Genomic DNA, 20,672 nt, shown 5'->3' on the forward strand with positions numbered 1-20,672 from the left:
AGGATTTCATAAAAACCATGAGCACAACTATTTAGCATTCCAGCTTCATTGTGTGTGAGTGAAAGACAGATGCCCTACTCTACTAGACAAATGACAAGGATTAAATAGCTTTCCTTAGAAAGACATCCCAGAGTCAAGTGACCCCAACAGCCAAGATTAAACATTTTCCCTATCGAGTATGGCAGAAATATTTGTCATTTGCCTTGACTGCAATCAGACAATTCAGTCTATATGATGGGCCACAGGTAATTCATCACAGTACTGATACAATTCATTATATCTTGATGATGGCAGACAATATGTACATATGGCTTCAGCATGTTTGCCTTTGAGATGAAAAGTTCACTCTAAGTTTCAGTGCATGGATAAACTACATGAGGTACCTTGGCATTTTCCCTTATTTCGTGACCCCATGCCTCTGATCTACAGGCTTATAAAAGCATCGGTGATCAAGCAACTTAATAAGAGCTCATGCAGTTTGGAGGAGAAAGAACTGAGGCCTGAAATCAAAATACCTGCCCTTCACTGCTTCTCTAAGTGCCCTCTCATAATTACTGTATGTAGTAAGAATTGCAATTCCTGAGTATGTGTGCCAGAATCTGCCCTCGATAATATACATAATTTTGTAGAGTTCATGGAAGTCTGGTAAGGAGTACTGTATTAGTTATTTTAAGAGAGAACCATATCAGGCATTACAAAGATTAATAGATACAAAGAGTCATTTGTCTGGGTTTGTTTTAGAGACAAGGTTTAAACACAAGCATCAAATAAATTAGTAGTATTAAAGACAATATAATATGTAGTTTTCCTCATAATTTTTATTCTTCCTTCTATTGTGATTTTTGAAAGAACAAAGGTCTGTTATTTTGAGAATGGTGAAATATATTTCATTCTGATTATTAAGTTTCACTGAGGCCTCAGTTCAATCTCAGTCAAAGACAATAAATAAATAAAATCCCGAAGTATCTTGGGGATTTTCACTTTACATTATTTAACTCACTTGGAGATGTGATAATATAAAATATATAATATAATAACAATGGAGAAAGAATCATTAACTATAGACTTCCTCCTATAGTAAAAATAATAAAAACCCAGAGACAGATATTGGGGTTCATACTGCACATCAGAAAAAAATCTAATTTTTATAGGAAGTTTTTGAAACAGATACAATTTGATATCTTTATTAAAAATTCCATTGAAACAACAAAATATACCAGAAGTATTGAACCACCACTTCTCCATTAAAAAAGTAATTATGTTCACAAATATTAGAATCCTAAGTTCAAATACTTAACTTGAACATATAAAAGGTCAGTTTAGCTTACCTAGTTGTCAGAGAAGCAAAAATATCTAGTTAAGATAAAAAACCAATAGAGATGTAATCTCAGAGCTTGTGAAAATAGTCAAGTGCTCATAATAAATCAACTATATCTCATTTCAAAATTGTTCTTTCATTGTTTAATTTTTAATTGACTATGGTAAATCTCTTTCATAGTTTAGACTCTGAGTTTGTATATTTGTATAGATTCCTATATTCATTATCAAAGGATAGAATATAAATTTCAACAGTGCAAATGAATTGTTTTATTTTACCAAGCTTTGCAAATGATCCTGCTATTATCGACTATTGCATGCTAACTGAAGGTTACACTTGTGTTTATTTTCAGGGATACTATGACACTATGGATGCTGGCTACATGGATGAAGAAGGCTACCTATATGTTATGTCTCGCGTGGATGACGTAATAAATGTTGCAGGCCACAGGATTTCTGCAGGTGCTATTGAGGAGGTATTTATGGACACTCCTCATCTGTTCCAAGTAGTGACAATGAATAGTGATAAACAGAAGAAATACTGAGGTTCACTCATCTGGAACCTGACCATGCCTTCATGAGAAAGGCTAGAATCTTCTTTCTCCAACACATACCTATCTCTGTCTTTCTGCCTCTTCTGCTTGTGTGGATTTTCATCTTATCCACACTTACTCTTTCCTTTCTATGTGTTAGGTGAGAAATTTTAAGCACTTGCACATACTTGTTCCCTGTGGAAATGCCTGTGTACATTTGCTGTTTCTACCAGATATTTTACCGTCTTTAGAATCATGGTGTAGTACTACTTCATAATCAGACTTGCTTTTTTTTTCAGTGTAGCTTATACAAGCATCTAATAACATTCTTTCATTATTTATTTTTAACTAAATAGGGTAAATTTATTTCATTGTACAAACTATGTCTTTTTACATTTACACAGATTCTTGTATCTGTCATCAAAGGATATAATACAAAGACTTTCAACAGTGCAAATGAAGTGTTTAATATGTCCTTTATATTCTGACCCTCATAACTCTTGGCAACCCTGGAATTTTTGTCACTATAATTGTGCCTAACATAAAATTTCACACAAGTAACATAAATACAGTATTGTAACCTTTTGGGACTAGGGTCTTTATTATAAGATAATATGTTGGTGATCTATTGGGTTTCTGTGGGCATTCATAATTCTATTTCTTTAACATTTCTGTGTAGATGCCCTGATGAGTGATGTGTTTATTTATCTATTCATCCATTGGACAAATGGGTTGTTCTAATTTTGGACAATTGTCTATAATAGTATTGTATACATTCAATTTCAGGTTCTTTGTGTAATTACTATTTCATTGTTGTACGCTATATAATTATAGCATATTTACTAGGCTATTTAAAAGTACTTATGTGTGTATATGATGAACTGTTAAACTGTTCATGAGTGGAAACAACTTTTTGTGTACCCACTGACAGCATTTGACAATTATTTTTCCTTATTTTGGTGTTGTTACTAATCTTTAAACCATTCTAACCAGGAGATATTAATACTTCATTATGTTTTATTTTTAACTGAGGTAACAATTGGCGATGTTAAACAGATTTGTATGCCTATTTGTTATGCATATATGTTTTTGATGGAATGTCTGAAAAAATATGCCTGTTCTGTTTTAAATGTCTTGATTAGTGTTTTAGTAATATGGTTCCTACATTATTACTTTCCTTTTTCCTACTGAATCACCTTAACGTATCTGCCAAAACTCAGTTGATAATATTTGAATGGTCTGCTTTTAGCTCACCTATCATTAGTCTAGGAGTCCGCCATTTCTCCAGTAACATACTGGATTGATATTGCAGCTCCGAAAAGGATTTTAAGGTCAAATAGTATGTTTTCCACACTTGCTGCTTTCTGCACTTAAGCTGCTCTGGTTCTTCTACATTTACAGACATGATGAGCTTTTCTATGACTGCAATGAATTCGTTCACCAGTGTTTACTGTCATAGCAAAACCTATAGGTATTAAATCTACAGATTCCCATAGGAAAATTTATATTCAAATGACTTTGACCTTTCAGTCCATGAGCTTTATAACCTCCTCATTGCGGTAGATATTCTTTGATATTTTGTTTTCATAACATACTTTATGAACAAATTTTGGCAGATGCGTGGTCAGGCATCTGATGTTTAGCTATTAAAAGTAGGGTGTATTTTTTAAGTAGTTTACAAATACTCCTTGCTAGTGGATGTAAATATTTTTGACTTTTCTAAAATTTAAAGTACTATGCTATTTTGCTAACTACATGTAAGTAATTTTAAATTGATCGCTTTTACCTTTAGGCATCTTGATATAGTTTGTGTACAAGCACCGTTATAATTTTAAAAAGCAGCTCAAGAAAGACTCTGTGTGACAAAGCTCACATAGAGGGGTATTTTATTAGGGGAAAGGGAATGGGAAAAGGGGGAGGGAAGAAGAGGGGGAAGACCAGCATTTGGAGACAGGAGCAGCAGAAGAGAAGAGGCAGGGAGAGAGAGACAGAGACAGACAGAGACAGAGAGAGAGATTTGGGGGAGGAGAGAGGGAGGGAGAGGGAGAAACAGAGACAGGAAGAGAAGCAGAAAGAGAGAGAAGAATGGGAGGTAGCCTGGGCCCTTTTAAAAGGGAACACAGTGAATGTGCACAGGTGGTGCTCTTAGTGACTGAAATTGAGGGCATTTCCTGTCAGGAGCCCAAAGACAGACCAGTACATTTGCCTGAATCTGCCCTCCATAATTACTATACTATTATGAATATAGTTTCTTTTCTTTTTTTTAATCTGAAGATTCTTATGTTTATTTTTCTGGCCTTTGTGAACTGGATGGACATTCTTATGTACTACTAGTGACAGTGGTGAACCAACAAGATGGCTACAGATGTATAGAATTAATCATTTCTATTTCTGGGTTAGATATGATGTAAACCCACAAAGTTGACTGTGGCAAGGCAGATTTTGTTTATTTGTTTTTTGTTTGTGTTTTTATTTATCATGTACAACTTACATAGAAGAACATGCAGAGAGTTCTAGAGCCTTCAGACATCATGCTTTTCCTCGTTTCATACCGGAAGTACGAGGAGATTTTTGTCTCCGACAGTCACCTTTGCTCTCAGCTGTGAAACACAGATGTTCTGAGGGGTGTGTGCTTGGTGGAATGCTCAGCTTTCAGTGTCCTCCACACTGAGCCTCCATCAATTTATCCACATCGTTTCAGGTTCTCCTACACCTGCACTTGGTCCTACAGAGTTTGTTCCAGGAAGGAGTGATTGTCTGTGTCCCCTTCTTAACTTTCCTTTTCCTGTAGTGACATAGCCAGTGCCATCACTTATTAATGTATCAAAAAAATCATTTAATGTTTTGATGTGTCCCTAGACTGGTTGCCAGGATGGAGTACTGACTTTAAAGCTAACTACAGAATCCAAATATCAAGCCCTTTTTTCCTCTGGCCCTGTTCCCCTCTAACTGATTTCTATGTAATTAACTGATGTTTCTCTTGGCAATTCTGTTACCTGGGTTCATCCCACAGTGTTCTTAAGTATGATATCCACAGGGAAAAGAGAGGTGAGGGTTTGTGTGAATCCTGGTTCGTTCTGTAATAGAGTAGGGCAAGTAAGCAGAGATCCTTTCTTTGTCTTCATGGGTCTTGATGGGGAAGGCAATGAACAGTGAGTCTTCTGTGCTTTTAGTATGGAGTGAAGAGATACCTGTTCTCCCTCCCACAGGATGATGAGAAGAAAGGGGTTAAGCTTACTTAAGGTGTACTTAAGGTGAGAGTCTGGGGGTCAGCTGGGGGGTCAGGAACTGGTCCTCAATTTTTTGTAGTATTGATATGGAGTGCGGAAGATAAAACCTGCCTTTTCTGTTCCTTCATTTGGTTCCCTGCCAAGACATAGCATGTTTTTTCTTGGATCTTTATCTGTATACTCTTATTGGACGTTCCATATTTGAGGATATGGGAAAAGATATTATAAATCAGAAGACTAGGGAATGGAGAGAGGAGGGAGGTGCAGATAGGGGTAACAGGAAGATGCAGGGCAGTGAACACGGGCAAAGTATGTGTGAATACCATTGAAATTTTTCTTTATAAGCTCATCATTGTATATAATGACTAATGCTATTGAAAATAAAAATTAAACATTGGAAAAAGAAAACAGAAAATGTATCCAGCTAGTTTTACACTGTGGTTTGTGAAACAGGTTCAGTTCATATCTTCTAGAGCATTGTACTTACAGTAAGAAATATGAATATTGTTGATTCCTGAGAGCTTCATGAAATACTCCAAAAACTGACAATTACATTAATTTTGCCATTTATACATAAAAGTGTATTACTGAGAAAGGTGTTATGTAACCATCAACCATCTGATATGTATTTTAGTTGGTCACATGTCATTGTAACTAAAAAAGATACTAGTTACTCCATTTTTTTTACATTCCTATAGCAGAACTCTAGAATAGTTCTTATACTTCATAGGATAAACAAAGAACACTGCAGTGAAGGAAAAAACTTGAGCTCACATGATTAACAATTCAATGTATCATGATCAAAATATTTCAAAGCCCCATTCTTGTCCTTGTCATTGGCAGGTTCATCTTCTCTAATGACGATGCCTGCTTTCAGGACAAACTGAACACCTTTATTTTTCTTGTAGCAATGACCTCACTTTTTTCTTTAGTGTCAGTCAGTGAGATGTTTTTGAATAAAAAAACCATAAAATATCCTAGAACATGTGTCCATAATGTCCTATTGTAATATCTTGTTATTAAATGCCAGCATTTTGTCATAACCTGAAATAGAAATTTTTGCTTCATGTATTTCAAAGTGTTGTCAAATGCTGGTTCCGCTTGCATGAAATTTTAATTTCTTGCTTTTAGAAGATTAGTGCCAGTATTCGTATGCATTTCTTGAAACCTAGCTAATCAAACTATGCAAGTGATGTTTCCATAGCTCTTATCAGTTGGAGTTCTTAGTTGCCCTACTTTTAAAATGGAAACAGTCATAGTCAAATATGTGTTGTGGCCTATTACACTTCTACTGATGTCCTCCTCACTGTGTGTAACACCAGAATTTAGGCAAGGTCAAATAAGCAGATAAAGTAGACAAATAAAAAATGTACTGGAGTTGTTAACTTACAACAGAAATATTGTTACAGGGTCTTAGAATATTTCTTAGCCCCTGACTCTGAATTCTCTCAGTATAAATAAATGATTAACTTTTATTGAATATGCATATTTAATAAGAAACTGATCACTTCATTTCATATCTGGCTTGCTTTCCCTTTATTTGGAATCTTCTGTAGAGTCACCCACTTATTGGTATGTTCTTGCTTCTCATAAAATCACTTAAAAATTAATATACATCAGGTGCCTGCATTGTTGTCACTGATATTTTTACTGTCTCTTATTGATATGCCCAGTCTTACTGTTTAGTTGCTAAAGTTTTCAATGAGCAAGGCTGGAATGTTAACACTTTCAGAAGTAGACCGGGGCAAGTATTAGTAGGAAGTGATTCATAAGGCAGTCTACGAAACATGACGTTTTTAGTGCTAACATACTTTTATCTTGTTTTTAAAAGGCTATAATTTGTGACAACCAGAAACTTATGTTTTGAGTGTGTTTCAGAATAATGTAAGGTTCTGAGTCTCTGAAAAGGCCATTTCCATAAAAGTAACAACTAAATGCTGATTTTTAATGTCTTTTTCTAGTTTTACTAATTAAAACTTTATATGTTTTATCATATTTTCTTAAAGTATAGTTTCCTCAGTTCCTTTTTCCCTTTACTAACTTTAAGCCCTCACATATATTTCTCATCAAATCCATGGCCTCTTTTCATATGTGTATATATATATTAAATATATTCATAAATATATTCATATATACCTTATGGATATATGTTTAGTATTGCTTGTGTGTATACGATTTCAGGACTTACCACTTGGTATTGGAACCAATTAGAGGGCTAAATAAAAATTTAAAAGGGTATTAAATTAGTGAAGAACATAAAATCAGCTGATAGTCTATGAAAAACTACTGTTAGATATATTTTAGAATATTCTGTTCTTTTCCTTCTCTGTACAAGAAAATGGAGCTGTCAAATAGTTTTTTATAAATTTAAAAGGACATTATTTTTGCAGATCCCAGTACAAGAAATAGCCTTCTGTGCCTGCTTAGTGATAAGATCTATTTTAAACACTGATTAATCTTTGAAAGCTTAGCGAGGTGCTAGAGCACTGAAAATTTTGAGGAAGTTTAAAGTGTCCTCATGAAAATTGTGACTGAAAATTTCTAGCTCAGGGTGAGACAGATGAGCAGGATTTAGCATGTTCTCTCTTACTCAGCTCTCTCTTGCTGCTATAGACAGTGTCTGTAGAAAAGACATTTGACTGTCAGACTTCATTTTTTCTTTTTTTTTGGTATCTTTTTTTTTGTTTAGTGTCTATTTTTTGGTTTTTTTGTTTTTTATCATTTTTTATTTTAATTTTAAATAGCTTGTTTTACATGTCAATCCCAGTTCCCTCTCCCTCCCCTCCTCCCACACTCCCCTTCCCCCCCCCTCCCACCCTATTGCCAAATCCTTCCACATAGGGGATATCTAGAGTCTGCCATTTTACTCTTGGTAGGGTCAAGGCACTCCCCCTAAGAGTCCAGGCTGAGAGAGCATCTCTCTTTGTGCTATAGGCCATGAAGATGCACCAAAAGTTCAAGTTTATTAATTAATCTAATAATATCCCTGGGAGTATGGGAATCCACTCTGAAAACACTGCCTGGAAAGCCTGGGACAGTGTCTTTGTACATTTCTTCCAGGGAAGTTGGTTCTGGTAAATCACAAAGTTTTATAGTTTAGCTACTTTGTTGTTTTAAAAATGACATCAATATGATTGAATATATTTCCATGTAGTGCTATAGCCTCTCAAAAGACACAATATTAAATAACCTTTATGTTTTAGTAGTTACAATGCCTCTGAATATATCCTGGGAATACTGATGAAGATGCTGAACCTCTGTAACCATGTGCCAGAGAATCCCATAGCTTTTTCTACTTTGCCAGTTACTTATTTTATGTATGTCCAATAGATGTCGATATTCCTTATGTCCTTCAAACTTTCTTCTTCGTACTTTCTTCCTCGATAATATGATTTTTGTCTCTACTTGTATATCTTCAAGGTATCTGAAAGGAACATCTCCAAGGCAGTATGTGATATTTTCTTCCTAAACCTATCAATTTATAGCTTGAAAAACAAACAAAACAAAAGAACTCCCCCCAAACAAAACTCCAATAAAAATAAAAAGCCTATCTGAAAACAGAAACAATATGGTCATAATTTATGGGCCCATGGAAAGAAATTTGGGTAGAGTCAAAAGATTGATATTACTAAGGGTTCATGGAAACAGAGTATGGATGATCAGATGGAGCACTTTAAAATAGATCAAGTTATTCTGAACATTGTGCAGTGGTGATATATGTCATAAATTGTCAAACTCTATTAGATTATAACAAAGAAGCGCCAGTGTATAGACTGTGTGATGCCAATTTCCAATGTTAGTTCCTTATAACAAATATGCCACTTCGGTGCAGATGAGTCACAGAGGCTGTATATACATGAAAGTGTGATCTCCAAGGGGATTTTCTACTTTCTGCTTAATTTATTATAATTCTATGCCTACCCTAAATATACACCTTAAAATGTCACTCTGACTTTGTGTTTCTTCCTGAAATTGCTTGTCTTCCCCAGTGCTGCTAAAATACAAGTTGAATTAAATCCCCTAAGCAGCTACCATTTCTACCATTTAGCAAGTTGCAGCTTCTCTGCTGCCATCACCATTTTCTGCTCTCTGCTTTCCATCCTCACTCACTTCTTTCTGAGTTGAACTGATCTTGTTTAGTTTCATGGACATTTTCTCTTGCCCCCTCTTCCTTGCCTGGTAAATGTCTACCCATGTCTTCTTATTGTTTTATACTGAAGGAAGATGTCTCTGAGGTCCGTATCCTTGGGTGATGTTAGCAATTTTAGGTGCTATCTTGCATTTATATAATCCATTCTCTAAGATACATTAACCCTTTTATAGCTACATGGTCATAGAAATTAAACATTCGTGATGACTTATTAATATCTTTCTTCTCTGGTAGACTAAGATCCATGAAATACTTGTCTTAGGATTTCTATTGCTTCAAAGAAACACCATGTCCAAAAGGCAATTCAGGGAGGAAAGTGTCTATTGGGCTTGCATTTCAGCGTTGCTGTTAATCATTGAAGGACACAAAACCACCCAGCACACTACTCTATGCATTTTTGCTCTTCACTGAGCTTACTGCAGTAGCACAGTAGCACTGCAGTTTAGAAAGCATCCAAAATGTGTTGAATGAATGAATAGAAGACAGAATAACTCCAGAGGATGAGCTTTGGATTATTCTCTTTGTATTATGTTTCTCTCATTATACATTTGGAAAGAGTGAAATATGCGTCACTCTCAGAGGAGGATTTCTTTCTGCACACACAGTCCCATATAAGCAGATAATTGAACCATAGCCATCTGTATTTCTTGTGGTAAATAAGTCTGTGATCCTAGAGAGATAGCTATTTTGTGCAGTATGACCTACAGAGCTAGGGTGAGCACTATAGAACTTGGTCCCTATAGTGATGATAATCTGATACCAGGGATGCCGTGCATGACAAATCTCCCCTAAGTGCTTGGGAAGCCTCTCTAGGTGGGAGGAGCCACCCACTGAATAGAATTCTCCATTGTTCCTCAAAAGCAATTTCACTTCTTCATTTTGGAGCGTCTTATATCCCACTGAAATGCACACTTATTAAGTACACAGCTCTGATAGCGAGTCAAATACCTCCAAGGCTTCCTGTTAGAAAAGGCCCCTGTGCTCTGTTTACATATGGTACCCACAACATATTTTCTCTGACTTTATTAATAAGCAATTAAGGTGAAAAAACAATCCCTTTACTTTTCACATAAGCCAAGCAATTTATCTTTGTTACTGTCAGCCCTTAGTAACTATCATGGGAATCCTAACTGAATGCCTGAAATGGTGTGAACCTGTTAGAAATTCTAGGAAAGCAGCTATAGATTTTTGGATTCTCTTTTCTTATATATTAAGGTTATATGCATATATATATTCTAATAACATATGTATTCTAAAGACATGGCTTTTCTCATTCCAGTCTGTCCTCTCACATGGCACTGTGGCTGACTGTGCTGTGGTTGGCAAGGAAGATCCTTTGAAAGGTCATGTCCCCTTAGCACTCTGCGTGTTGAAAAAAGGTGAGCCAACTATGTCTTCCCTGACTGTTTGGGTCTAAATGACTAGCATTAATTTGGCACTTACCAACTCAATTTTTGCCCTAGATATAAATGTAACAGAAGAACAAGTTCTGGAAGAAATTGTGAAACATGTTAGACAGAGCATTGGCCCTGTGGCTGCATTTCGAAATGCAGTTTTTGTCAAACAGTTACCCAAAACGAGGTCGGGCAAAATTCCACGGTCTACTCTGTCTGCCTTGGTCAATGGCAAGCCTTATAAGGTAAATAATTTAGAATCTCTGATGTTGAGCTCATGTGTGTGGCATGAGCAAAACTCTGTTAAATTAAGGTTTTCAATCATGAATTCTATCCCAGCAAACCTGCCTCCTTCTCTGTAAGAATGAGAGTTTGAGGAAGATACATTGGTAAAAATCACATGCTTTACTTACAGGAGTTGATGTGTGAACTTTGCTTTTAGCAATTATGTAAATTTCAAACAGCCTTGCAAAAATTCTTTCCTTTGAACTAAATGTACGTATTGCTTCATTATACTCACTAATGGCCATCTGTGAGAAGAAATTGAAGTATTTGAGAAGTCCATAATGTTCTTATATATCAGGGCTAATTATTTCTACCATTAAGAGAGAGAATTGTCTTAGGAAACTTTAGACTGATTCAAGAACATACATGTTTCAACATCAATGCATGCTATTGTCATGAACATTTATAATTTCATCAAAAAATCAATACAATAGTAGTATTCATTTATCTGAGTGAATTGCCAAATACATAAACATAAATTCTGGAGTTTATGTGGAAATGCTAAAACATTTTCTAAACACATTATTTCCTTTACTATTCCAAAAGATGAAAATTTAAGTATTGTGCTTGAGGGTCCCTATGTTACATATTTTGTGTGTGTTTATAAAATAATTGTGGGTATAACTTGTAAAGTCAGGCAAATCAGGAACTCAAGGCTGACCTCTGCTATGTAAGCCAATCAATACTACATGAGACCCTGTGTCAAGCAAAAAAAAAAAAAAAAACAATCAAAACAAAATTGAAAGCAAAACAAAACGATGAGGGCAGAAACAAAGTGTGTAACTGTTGTGCAAAACGTCCTGGAGAAGTTCAAGGAAAGACAATCATCTGACAATATCCTTTTTTTTTGCAGGTGACTCCTACTATCGAGGACCCCAGCATTTTTGGTCACATAGAAGAAGTGCTGAGACAGACCTTGTGACTTTTACTGCCTGTTTCCAGTCAGTCTAACTTGATTTTCTAGCTGGATTTAAGTTGTTTATTTTCCACAGATAAACACTTGAAAAAAATTCCTTAGAAGTCAAATGTGAGCCTTAGAGTTAAATTAGTCTAGTAGCCCCTGGAAGAGGCTGTATTTTGTGTTGTGATCCGAGCCAGTTTGCATTGTCACTTCTTTCCTGTAACATGGGTTATTATGTGGTATCTCGATTATTAAGGAACATGTCTTTTGTATACGATTTTATAAATTCGTGTGTCTTACAAACACATTTTAATATAAATTTAATATAATATAAACACACTTCCAGGAGATAAGAATTAGCCACAGTATGATAAAAATCTAAAATCAAATCATAGTCAGAATATAATCTAAAATGTTATCATGGAAACTCAAATGTTGTTTAATGTTTTTAAGAGGTCTACCTTGGTTTTAGGTAGTCATGTAGACAGACCATGTTGCCTAGCAACACAGGGCCCCAGGATGGAGCACCATTTCTAGGTTGTCTGTTACTGGGTAAGAGGAGGCATGTGTCTGGCAGGGAAAGTGGATAGCTTTCCACCACAACTTTTGTGGAGAGGCAGGCTCCTCAAATCCCCTGCCACAGCTGATTGTGTGTATTGATGCCTTCCGATGACATCAAGGAAATGACATATAATTGGAATGGAGTAGCAAGAAGAATGATATAGAGAAATTGGAAAGTTTTCATCTTTTTCTAAAAATCATAGACTTTCTGGATAATATTGAGTCCTCCATTATTTTTTATCCCCCCTTTTATTTTGAAAAGGTCACATGTTTCCTAGGTTGGCTCATATTTGCTATGTAAATGTGGCTGATTTTGACACCCTGGTCCTCTTGCCTCTAACTCCTGGTTGCTGTGGTTAGATGCATGAACCCCCACATTTACCTCCATTCTCTTAAGGGACTGAACCTAGAACCTTGTGCATTTTAGGCAAACACTCTTCCACTTAGCTATACTCCAGCATATCAACAATTTTACAGTGGATCCTTGAGCCACATATCCCAGCAAGGGATTTTAAGAACAATATGGAGACTTAAGTACAGAAATCTTGTGTTCCTTCAAAGAGGCAGCCCCATAGAAATATGGCTCAGGAGAGAGACTGAACTACATTGCAAGATCCTCTTGGTTCCAAGAGAACCCTAAATATCTGCTTTCACTGCAAGTTTTAACTTTGAATGAATGTTAACTCATTAAAAATTATGCTGTAACATCTATTCCTGTCTATACTCCAATATAAAGTGGTTGAACCTTTTCAAAAACTTGAAAATGAGTCTTTCATGAGGTTATAGAAATATATCCATTAACTAGAATGGAAAGAAATAATTAACTAGCTTAGAACTCTCCATGTGCTATCCATCAGAGCATGCATTTAAATCCTGTGTTCATTGAATCATGAAGTGTTCTCCGAATAATTTCTCAATTTTTCAGTTTCTGCAAAACAATATTATGATGAGCATGATATCCTAACAGAATACATGAAATGCTGGAGAAAAGTAACATATTAGAATTTACTTGTCATAAGATTACGTGTATCTTACATAAAAGCTCTCTTTCCAGACCTGTTTGGACTGCTGCTTAGATAGTAAGTGGCTTCTTAAAGGAAACCCTTTTTATGATAAAACTACTTTCTTCACTGATAAATCTGAAAACAATTTCTTTACCATCTTTATTTTGATAGCTTAAGTCAAACAACTGAATAGACATTTTATAACTGGAAACTGTTGAGTTCCTTGAATTTTCCATTGTATGTATAAATTTTATACATTATCAAAATTGTAGGGTTTACAAATCAGTTATTTTTAATATGTTAGCATTACAATACAGTTCATTTTCCCCATGTGAGTTGGATATATTAACTGAATTCATCATTTTTCATTTGCAAGTTATAAACTCAGGCAGTGCTAAGTAAGGATTGGGCAAAGATTTCATCTTTGGACCATTTGTAGATGTTTCTCTTTATCAGGTCTGAAGGGACACCTCAGCAAACAGGTTTGCATTATTTTCCATTTGTGAGAATCTAAAAACAAGCAAGCAAGCAAGCAAGCAAGCAAACCAAACATATGAATCACAGCTTGGGAGGAACTGTTTCTTATATTTCAATGAGGAACATCTCCACTAGAGTCCAAAAACAGTGGTCACATTCATGTGACTAAAATGAAGGAATGAAATATACAACTTAGTCATCAGACTGCTTAAAATTTGGCGAGAAAATTAAATAACGTCCCATTCTAAATCTCACCATGCTTTTATTTGCCAAATTGCTTCTAAATTATTTTGAATTGAGTGTGTCTTTGATAGCAATAATACAATCTAAGAAATGTGAGCATACTTTAATTTACCTAAATGGATTCTGTTTGATCTTGTATTTTATGAAATTTTTAAACTTGTAAGACATTTGAGAAATTAAAATAAAACTACTTTTAGTACTTAAAGAGTGTGACAGTTTATTTTTTCCTATAAAAATAGATATAAATGAAACTTGTTTTACATGTTAAAAGGTAGGTTTCTGATATAAAATTGTGTTTGAAAGGGCTTGGTCTGATCTTCCAAAAATATTTCAATTCCTAATGTTGATGGTCCAAAGGGTAGAAAAATAATCAAAAACAAAACAACAACAAACCCGTCCAGAAATTCAGTCAATCCATGAAACTGATTTTCAAATCTGACTAAAATTTCCTTATACATAAAAGCATACTTTATATTTTCTTTAGGAAAGTGATTGGATACTTTGCATCACACCATTAGGACCTAGTACATACCGTAGTATTTTTTAATGTAATTTCTCAAAAGAAGAAACCGATTTTGGTGACTGAGTGAGTAGATACTATAGTTGGATGTGAAATATCCCTCTAAGCTTGTATGCTGAGTGACTGGTCAGTTTGATGATGATGAGGGGAAATGCTTAGGTCACTGATGTGTGACCCTCCCAAGGGGACTGTGTGTGTCCCTAGCCATCATCTTTCTCTGTTTTCTGAGGTCATGAGGCTGGCCATTTTCTCTCGTGCATGCTTCCTACCATGCCATTCTACCCAACTTGATTGCCAATGCATGCTGACATGCCGGTTCTTAAGCTTGATCATCCAAAAATATCATCCAAAATAATGTGTTCTTCTTTATATGTTAGTTATCACAAGTATTTCACTACAGATCTGCAAACTTGGTTGCCATACTGATATATAAGCACAAATCTTTCTAGTGTATGATGTATCATCATTTCTTTCATATTACATTTAGATGATTTCATTTTCGTTATTAGCTGCCCTTTTCTTCTCACACTAGTTTTTCTCAAGCAACATTTTTTTTAAATTACAAAACACTTCCATCAGCTGGTGTAGACCTCCCTCTAGTGGCAGACTTGTTTTTAAATAAAATAGCATTGGAAATCATTGAATGGTAGTCTTTGTAATTCGAATAAATTGTTAGATTTTATGCTACTAGAAAACAAAGCTTAAGCAGAAAACTGGAAGCATTTTTTTTATTGACAATGGAGAGGGTTTATGTTACCATTACCTTTTGGTTGAATCTGTTCAACAAAAATAGACATCAAAACAAATGTACGTGCAAATATAACAAATTAAAATACAAAAAAATTACTAATGACAGGTCTTGCGTTTACTAAGACCAAGCAGCAGGAAAACAGCAGTTAGATCAATGGTATTATTAAATAGGTTTCACTTTGAAATCTCCCATATAAACAAGGAATAAGCAACAGTGACACCACCAAGTAAAGCCACAAGAAAGAGATGACTCTTCTCTACTTTTATACACTATATATGTCCATCATTCTGTCTTTATTTCCTCTGATGAAAATGAATTCAGGGAGGTCACAAAAAAGGCATTTCAGCTAAAGGCGTAGACTTGAGTCTGGCTAATGCCCTGTTAACAGTGATTTTAAAAAAGGAAGGGGGTGCTAAGGGGCTCTGTATTTTTTCCCTAGTGGAGATGGGCCTCAGACTCTACAGTGGTTGATACTCACTGTCCAGTGATGGCTGGCAGTTCAGGGTATTTGAATAAACATGTGGTTCTTAATAAAGTGTGTGTGCATGTGTGTGTGTGGTGTCTGTGTGTCTATGTTGGATGTGTGTGTGTGTCTGCGTTGTGTGTCTTTCTTGGTCCACAGGCAACAAGATTAGACAATGGTTTTCTTAATATAAATTCTTAAAATCATTGCATTTGATGCTTGTAAACAGAGTTTGGCTTTTTTTTTTTCTGTTGAAAAGGAGATTGAGCCGTCACAGTGCTTTTTCTACAGAGAGAGGGCATCACATCCCTGATTGCCTTTAAAGGATGGTTTTGGCTCATGGTACAGGTTAAATCATTCTATCTTTTTAGTGTTTTTACATGATCAGAGGCAGGTGTTCAGCTCTAAGGTTTGACAGACTTGAAGGAGAAGCATGTTGAAGCATGAAACACGCTTCTAAGAAACATACTGACTGTTACAATTCAGAAACCGTAAAAATGGTGGAATGGTAAAATACAAACAGGACTTGGAATTGTTCAATGTTTGCACTCGAGACTCCATGAACCATATATTTTATTTTTTTAAAAAAATCATATTTATATCCATTTACAGAAGACTTACACATTTAAAAAGAAATGATACACAGTAATACATAAATGCCTATTATATTACAACATGAAAAAACAAGTACTATCCCATAAAAGCATTAGATGTACAGTTTATGATGTGGATGATGTTCGTATTTCAGATGACTTAAGCATTTTATTACAATCATAGTAAACTAATCAAACTTATCTGACTTCCCCCAAAATCATGTTTAATAATTGGTAAACCATTACTTATATTATTTCCTTAGAATTCAGTCTTCATAAGGGCTTTCTCCATTTGTCTTCTTAGGTGGTAGTGCACTTTAGGTTGTGTAGACTGAAAAGATGACATCTGTAAAAAGGAATGTATAGCATGAGTTCATTGACAGCTCCTAGAGAGTGGATCCCACACTGTTACTCTGGGGTATGCTACCATGCATCCTTCATGTTCTAAAAACCTCAATGCAAAGAAAACTACTTAGGATGTAACTAATAGTAGATACTATGACATTTACTAGTCTCTGTTTATTTCAGGGGTGCTAAGTAGTATTTATTCAACTTTGGCAAAAGTACAGCTGTAATAGAAACAAAGATAGTCACATAAAATGTTAGCATGCCTTCTGAATTTGTTATAGTTTGCTAATTATTAAATTGGGTCGAATTGACCTATTCCATAGAATAGATTTAGATTCTAGTTCATATATTTTAGAGTTCTTAAAATGATGCTCTTCATTAATCATGACATGACATAAAATACAGCACATTTTGAAGTTTCTGTGTCAGCTGTATGTATTTCACCACAGATTACAGCCATGACATTACACAGAAAAGTCTCACAATCACTCTTACTGACACAATAGATTGATAAAAGATATGATTGGACTTAATTGTTAACAACAGTCATTTTAATTTCTCACCAAAATGAAAATAAGGATTGTCTGTGATTATCCTAATAATAAATAATTTTATTACATTTAAAGCTTAAAAACTAGGAAATATGAACTAGAATGACATGCAGGGAAAAATGCAAATATTTCAAGAGCAATTCTACCCATGAGTCTAGAGCTAAGCAGCAAGCACTACTGAGCATATTCATCATTTACAAGCTGAGAAATTATTAAATTTCTGAGAAAATTATTATGTTATATGTTGAATCCGTTATAAACAGTATTTTGGAAAGTCTTTTACTTAGCAATGTGATTATATATTTTAAGCGATGTCTTATGCGACCAAACAGTATATCACAATTAAAAACTTAATACTAGTAGAGTATTTTGTGAAATTAAATAATTTAAATGTTTTTTTTGTTTGTTTTCTGTTTCAGAGTTAGTGACCCATGTGAGGGTGTAGTTTTGTAAAATCAAATTTTCAGTTAAAGTATTTTCAAAAATTTAAAATTTCTAAATTTAAAAACTAATTTTACTAATAAGAATGTTTTAAAAGAAAATTCTATGTTATATAAATAAAGAAATATCTTCCACTGATACGTAATTCCTTATAAATGTCTTATGTCTTATATACATAAGATATAGCAAAGTTTTATGCAATTTCTATTCCCAATTCTTCTAATTTTTGTTCCCAAGTTATATTTACCAGATTCTGAAAATTAACACTTGATTTCAACAAATATCAATCAAAATGACAAAAACCAAGATATTGAAAATTCAATATTTTTATTTTCAATTTTCTTATTATTATTAATTCACATCTAATTTCCTGTCCTTTCCACTATTTGACTGTAAACTTGCATATATTCCTATTGTTCTATTTTGACTTCCTTCCAAGAGAGACACTTGAAATCTGTGATTCAAATGTCAGACTCTTAGTCCTATAACACTTTATAGGAGTCAACAAGAATGCCACTGAAAGTAATATGCTTAGCAACCCATTAATATGGATTGACTGAGTGACAGGTCAGCAACAGGCAGACTGATAAACACAGAAGACAGGTAATGATAGGAGATGCTAGATAAAGAATTACAACTTAAGGATTCTTAAGGGGTGATCACACCTCTACACTGCTAGGCCATGGTGTGTATGGACTAGTCTCTGTAAACCCCATCTTTCTGTAGGTTTGTTGTTGGTCAGCCAAGAGAAACTACTCACAGCAGGTCAGTGCTGCCTCCTTTGAGTGGCTTGTCAACATGAGTATGTGCGAACAGTGGAGTTGTCTAACCTCTGCAGTCTTGAAGAAGCAACTGCGAATGAGAAAAGGGCTTTAGCAGGTCTCACATGACAGATGAGAGAGATTGATTTTCTCCACGTGAAGGGATTCTGAGCATATTAGCAGACTATCTTTTCTCAGCCATGAGTCACTCGTGTTCCTTGTCTCTAGACCCAGAGACTAATGAAAATTTACCCCAGTGCAATTCAACTGAGCTCTCCAGTCACTATATAGCCCTCCTTAGATAAACTCTGTAACAAAGCACCTCCCCTCAGTTGAACCTGCTTTTGTTGTAAAGATTACTATCGGAAAACTCAGTATTGTGGATTGTGTTTTTTCTTCCCCTTTGTTTAGTGCCATACTTCTATACTAATTTTAACTGTGTTAAATTACTCATGAACATCGCTAACAAGTTCCAAAATATTAACATGCTAAAAGAAATGTGAATCAAAGACACTTCATGCTTAGATGAATTTTAATTGCCATAACAGCTTGAAAAGAAATGAAGAGTCTAGATTATTATCTTAATAACAAGAGAAAGACTATTTTTCTTTAATGCCTACCAAACAGGAACTATTTGAGGATTAGGGTTACTATTTCAGAATTGTCTCTCCAGAATGACTGTTTTCTTTTGTGAAGGATGTGGCACAAGTCTAATGTCCACAGAAAGAGATACAATTGGGAAATCACTGTTGGTTTTGTGTGTGTTAATTCTTGTCTCGAGTTTGTGCTTTTTAAGGCTTTCTGCCTGGTCAGATACAAAATACATCTGACAAATCTGAATTTGAAGTATAAAACATACAATTTGTAGTATTTCAGTGTATAAATGTACCAGTACAGTGAATTCCCATTTCAGGTAGGATTTGATTTGAAATTCTACCTCCATTTTAAATGGGTTCTTTAATTTGGGTATAAAAGAGTAAAGAAATACAAATCATGCATATGTGTATTATATTGTTCATACATGTGGACATTAGTAGAACTATTTTTGTGAGATACAAATTACTTTTCAAATGTGTATAAAGTCTAATGGATTCATGCATTTGCAGTTTACAAATTGTCCTTTTGATAAAAAGCAAAGTAAATTTCAAGCAGAGCAAACCAACGCAAGAAAGGAATCAATTGCAGAAGGCTTTGCAAAGTTGAAGAATTATATAGCTTCAGCTAAACAAGCTTTATACTTCATAAGCAGAAATGTAATACTGTACCATCCGTCGTCATTTTCCTTGACTGCCCAGATGTTGTGGTTAACCTGAATCCAGCTGGTAATGTCTCTGAAGACCCAGGCATCATGCTGATTCCATGGACTTCACGAGGAGGGAACTGCCTTCGCCAGGTGGATCCACGTCGGAAATTCTTGTCATCACTCTGCCAGTACAAAGTTAGAATTTGATGTCATGAAAACAAATAAGATACAGTCCATAAATCTGTGTGCTCAGGGGCATGTGATCAAGTTTATTTAAATTCAGTATGTCAAGTCCACTTAGGAATGATTTGTTTGATTTTAAACTCCTTCGTTGTTTGCAGAAGGAGACAGTAAATATTACAGAGATATTTTTTAAATAAAATTTTAATATGATTTCAAATCTACAGTTTGTGGATTTTATACATTCATGAAACCATAAAGTACTAAAGGCTTTTATAAATCTAAATGGAACACTGTATTTATTTGGTTACACTTCATACTTAATGGAGTTTTTTATTTGAGCTGATATACTTAATTGCATCAGTTGTTAAGTAGACTGCATTTGAGTCACATAAACAACAACTATAATTTTCATGTATACCAAAGATAGACAGTATGTAAAAATCTGTATTTGAGACACACTGTGATACAATGGGGTATAATCTTAGTATGAAATGCTAAATGTGTGATTTATTAGATTTTAGGCAATTTATGAATTAATTGGAATTTATTGAAAAACCCTTGCATCCTAGGCTCCATCATTTCAATTAACGTACTTGATTTTAAGGTGATACTAAAAGCAAAGGCTAACTCTTTTATTGATAATAAAAAGTTTATTGATAATAAACAGTGAGGAGAATCCATTAAAATGTTGAAGAAATTTGTGAAAAGATGAATAGCGCTGGT

General features: G+C 34.7%; 2 protein-coding genes across 26 annotated transcripts in view; one reads left to right on the top strand and one right to left on the bottom strand.

Annotated features, from left to right (window-relative positions):
* Positions 1 to 14,300, top strand: part of Acss3 (acyl-CoA synthetase short chain family member 3) — a 169,623-nt gene extending 155,323 nt beyond the window's left edge. Inside the window, exons 13-16 of the mRNA XM_040754956.1 lie at positions 1,671 to 1,793; positions 10,510 to 10,609; positions 10,694 to 10,869; positions 11,763 to 14,300. Of these exons, the coding sequence (XP_040610890.1) occupies positions 1,671 to 1,793; positions 10,510 to 10,609; positions 10,694 to 10,869; positions 11,763 to 11,831 (468 nt within the window). The 3' untranslated portion in view covers positions 11,832 to 14,300. The remainder of the gene's footprint in view (positions 1 to 1,670; positions 1,794 to 10,509; positions 10,610 to 10,693; positions 10,870 to 11,762) is intronic.
* Positions 14,301 to 15,329: 1,029 nt separating this feature from the next.
* The window catches only part of Ppfia2 (PTPRF interacting protein alpha 2), a 451,568-nt gene continuing 446,225 nt past the window's right edge, over positions 15,330 to 20,672 (bottom strand). For 14 of the 25 annotated variants that reach the window (XM_040754942.1, XM_013111885.3, XM_021225987.2 and 11 more), the window contains 3 exons: positions 19,789 to 19,948; positions 18,523 to 18,614; positions 15,330 to 16,768 (listed from right to left, as the gene is read on the bottom strand). In XM_040754942.1, the coding sequence (XP_040610876.1) occupies positions 18,556 to 18,614; positions 19,789 to 19,948 (219 nt within the window). In that variant the 3' untranslated portion in view covers positions 15,330 to 16,768; positions 18,523 to 18,555. The remainder of the gene's footprint in view (positions 16,769 to 18,522; positions 18,615 to 19,788; positions 19,949 to 20,672) is intronic. The other 11 variants (XM_040754945.1, XM_040754943.1, XM_040754944.1 and 8 more) reach the window with 1 other exon arrangement.

The sequence above is a fragment of the Mesocricetus auratus genome, unplaced genomic scaffold (assembly GCF_017639785.1).
Source record: "Mesocricetus auratus isolate SY011 unplaced genomic scaffold, BCM_Maur_2.0 Super-Scaffold_100011, whole genome shotgun sequence".
Lineage (NCBI taxonomy): Eukaryota > Metazoa > Chordata > Mammalia > Rodentia > Cricetidae > Mesocricetus > Mesocricetus auratus.